The sequence below is a fragment of the Puccinia triticina genome, chromosome 6A (genome assembly GCF_026914185.1).
Source record: "Puccinia triticina chromosome 6A, complete sequence".
Classification (NCBI taxonomy): domain Eukaryota; kingdom Fungi; phylum Basidiomycota; class Pucciniomycetes; order Pucciniales; family Pucciniaceae; genus Puccinia; species Puccinia triticina.
The window spans coordinates 6,528,994-6,532,171 of record NC_070563.1 but is presented as its reverse complement, the minus strand read 5'-3'; the positions used below and the strand labels follow the sequence as shown (position 1 = coordinate 6,532,171).

The 3,178-nt window shown below is 49.7% G+C and overlaps 1 protein-coding gene across 1 annotated transcript; it reads left to right on the top strand.

The window, feature by feature from the left end:
* PtA15_6A751 (uncharacterized protein) lies at positions 1–2,820 on the top strand (the record flags this gene model as incomplete). Its single annotated transcript, XM_053170490.1, has 2 exons — positions 1–4; positions 2,618–2,820. 2 exons carry the CDS (start codon positions 1–3, stop codon positions 2,818–2,820), a joined length of 207 nt encoding a protein of 68 aa, XP_053021676.1.
* Positions 2,821–3,178: the final 358 nt, after the last annotated feature.

The following is a 3,178-nucleotide window of genomic DNA, read 5'->3' as shown; positions in this document are numbered from 1 at the left end:
ATGGGTGCTACAGTTGCACAAGGAAATAGGCTGTGCTGGCACACCTGCAAAATTTACATTTTGCATGCAGGCCCTTAAGTTGTCAAGCCCATGGGCTCAAACCACAACCTGAACACATTTTTGTACATTTCAGACCAAGGGCAGTCTAGAAATATCTCAGCTAAGGTTTCTGCCCAGCTTTTCTTTTCTTTTCTTCAAATGTCACCTGGACTAATTGGAACCACCTGTGTATACTCATAGTTATGAACTTATTGGTTGGCATGTGGCCTGTATAAAGCCCCATAAAACCATAGATTTATGTTCTAAACCCATAACCACAAGCAAAAAGGCACCGCTGGCAGTGGCAAACCAAGACATCAACACACAGGGTCAAACCCACAACCACTGAAGTCTGAAACTGACCAAAGGGAAGACCTAACCACTACGCCATAACAGATTGCTGTTGGAAAACCCATAATCCAATCAAATATCAAATATTAAAGACACAGTTTTATCTGAATTGTAAAAAACAAGATCAAGGGTTCCCCCTATAAAATAACAAAAGAGAAAAAAAAATCAAGGGCTTCCCCTTATTTAAAACTTCAAAAACAAAAATGGCCGCACTAATCTCCATACAATAATAATTCAAAAAAAAAAACTCTACCTAGCCCCCCAACAACAGCAGAGCTGTGTACTCAGGCTCACCGCCTAGCCCGCGTCTAGCGCGTGGGTCAAAAGGCGTTGAGTTGTCTGTTAGTCTGCTACCATGATGTATCACCACAGTATGGAGGGCTGCTGGATCTACCCATGAGCACTACCAACCAACCACCCATCTGGCAGCCACAAGCGTCTGTAGCCTAGTTTGTAAAGGCAGCACTCTAGTATGTGTCTCAGCATAGCTGAGGTTGTGAGTTTGACTCTCACCAGACACATCTTCATTTTACAGTCTCTACAAAAGCGATGGACATGAAGGCCCCCGGCCAGCAGCTAAGGCTACGGACCCGTGGGGGGCCCACTCTTTGCCCCTTGGACTGCGCATGTGCAACAGCGGAGGGGTTGAGGGCAATGGATAGCTGGAAGTGCAGCGTCTCCAATTGCCCTGGGGAATTGATAACCTCAAAAGCTGCCTCTCTTTTAAGCAGTTGGTCCTTTTCAGCGTTGCTAGACTCACCACAGCTGTTCTCTCGACTTTCTCTCAATCAAATCCACCGTTACTCTTGCCACAAAATTGTATGCGCCGTCACTATCTGCAACTCACCGCCACACCACCCTATCATTGCCGTGCACTACCAACCCACTTTGGCGCAACTTTACTGACACTTGTACGTCACATCTGCAGTTCCTTCGCCTCCCATTCCTTTCCCCTGTTAATGCTTCTCCATTTTTTCAGCCAATACTGCCTTCACTAACCTTCTTCAACCTTTGCAGCAAATCTCGAAACCACTCACTCCGTCCCGACCTGCAGCGCGCACAGCCAGGCCTTCAGCTACAAACCCAGGCGGGCACTCATCCGGCCACCAGCAGCATCAGATCCACCAGTTGCCCCAGATCTCCTTGCTCGCATTCACAATGTCCGTCCCTGAATCCGCAGGCGCCGCCGGCGAGCCCTCTCCACCCAACACACACCTTTCCTTTGTGCCCTTGCCAACCAGAATAATCGCGTACCTGAATGTAGCCTAAACAATCATAAATGAAAATGGTTGTCAAGAATTATGTACAACTAAAAAAACGCAACCATGGATGAGCAATTACATAACCATATACCCTTTCATAGCCAAGCAAGCGCGTGCCGGGATTTCTCACTGGCATGCTGGCAAGCCATGGCCTCCGGCTCCCGGGAAGCAAGCACACGCTTCAACTTCTCGCAGGAGTCTTGGCAGGAATCACCGCCCGGCAAGCGGAAGAAGCTCCAAGGATGAATACATAGGTACATGCACCCACACGGAGATGATTCCTCCCTGGCGAGTACCTTGATGTTGTACCTGCTTGCCGAGGTTCTTAGCAAGCAGGTACAAGGTAAGACTGCTTGCTGAGGAAATCAGCGAGCAGGTACAAGGTACATACTTGTCCCGGAGGAATCTTTCCAGGCAAGCCGAAGAGATGATATCCTCACCGGGAAAATGATACCGCCAAGGAGGAGGCTTTTGAGTATTGACCCTTGCTTGGATTCCGGAATCATCCCCGGCAAGCAAAGAAGCTCCAAGGTCTGCACTCGTCCGGAGGATTCCTCCGGTGCAAACACCTTGCACCTGCTTGCTGAGAAATCTTCCTCTTCAAGCAGGTTGTAGGTCAGCCTGGAGGAGCTGAAGAACATTCATCTCCGCCGAGTACAAAGGCGCACCCGCTCTTCCCAGCAAGTGCGTGTAACCTGCTCGCCCGCCTGGAACGATTCCTGGATCTTGGCAAGCAGGTGCCGGCTGCCGGAAGCTGCACGTATACGTAGTTAATCTAGTATGTACGTACATCTTCTTTTTTTTCGATGCAATAACCATGGGGATGTACCCAGAGGAGAATTGTTTAGGCTGGATTCATCCCCCCCAGATGCGCGATGCTGGAAGAGCAGGCGCACATAAAGATCATCATGTCAACCTGATCACCGTCCGGGACGCCGGGCTGCCCAAGGCCAACAATCACATAGGCCGCTTCCAGACCCTCCTCAACCGCACCTTTTTCAACAACAACCCGGTGCTCAAGCTCTGTCCCGCCCCAAGCTGCATCTACACCATCAAATGCCATGTCTCCGAGGAGAGCTTTGACACCGTTGTGCACAGCGTCGCCTTTCTCTGTGGCCAAAGGTACTTGCCTCCCCCCTCTACCATCTTGCTCCGGGCGGGCTACTAATTGCCCCAATTGCAGATTTTGATTTGGTTTTTTGTTGGCACATCATCAGTCCTGCATATTTCCCATCTTCAAGCTCTGGCTACAGAAATGTGAGGGCAACAGCAAGATGGTGAACGGGATCTTGACCAATGCCAAGGAATGCACAAAGTTTCAATCAACATTGAGAAGAACAAGGGCCGCAATGTATGTCCGCCAAGCTCACACTTAACCCCCGATCAAACATACATTTTACCATCTAGCACATGATCTGCAAGAAGCGCAAGAACAAGCTCTGTTGCTTCTCCTGCCCACTGCCCCTCCGCTCTTTGCCCCCCTTCCTCACCAAGCCAAATTCAAACTGTGAACATCCCACAACCCA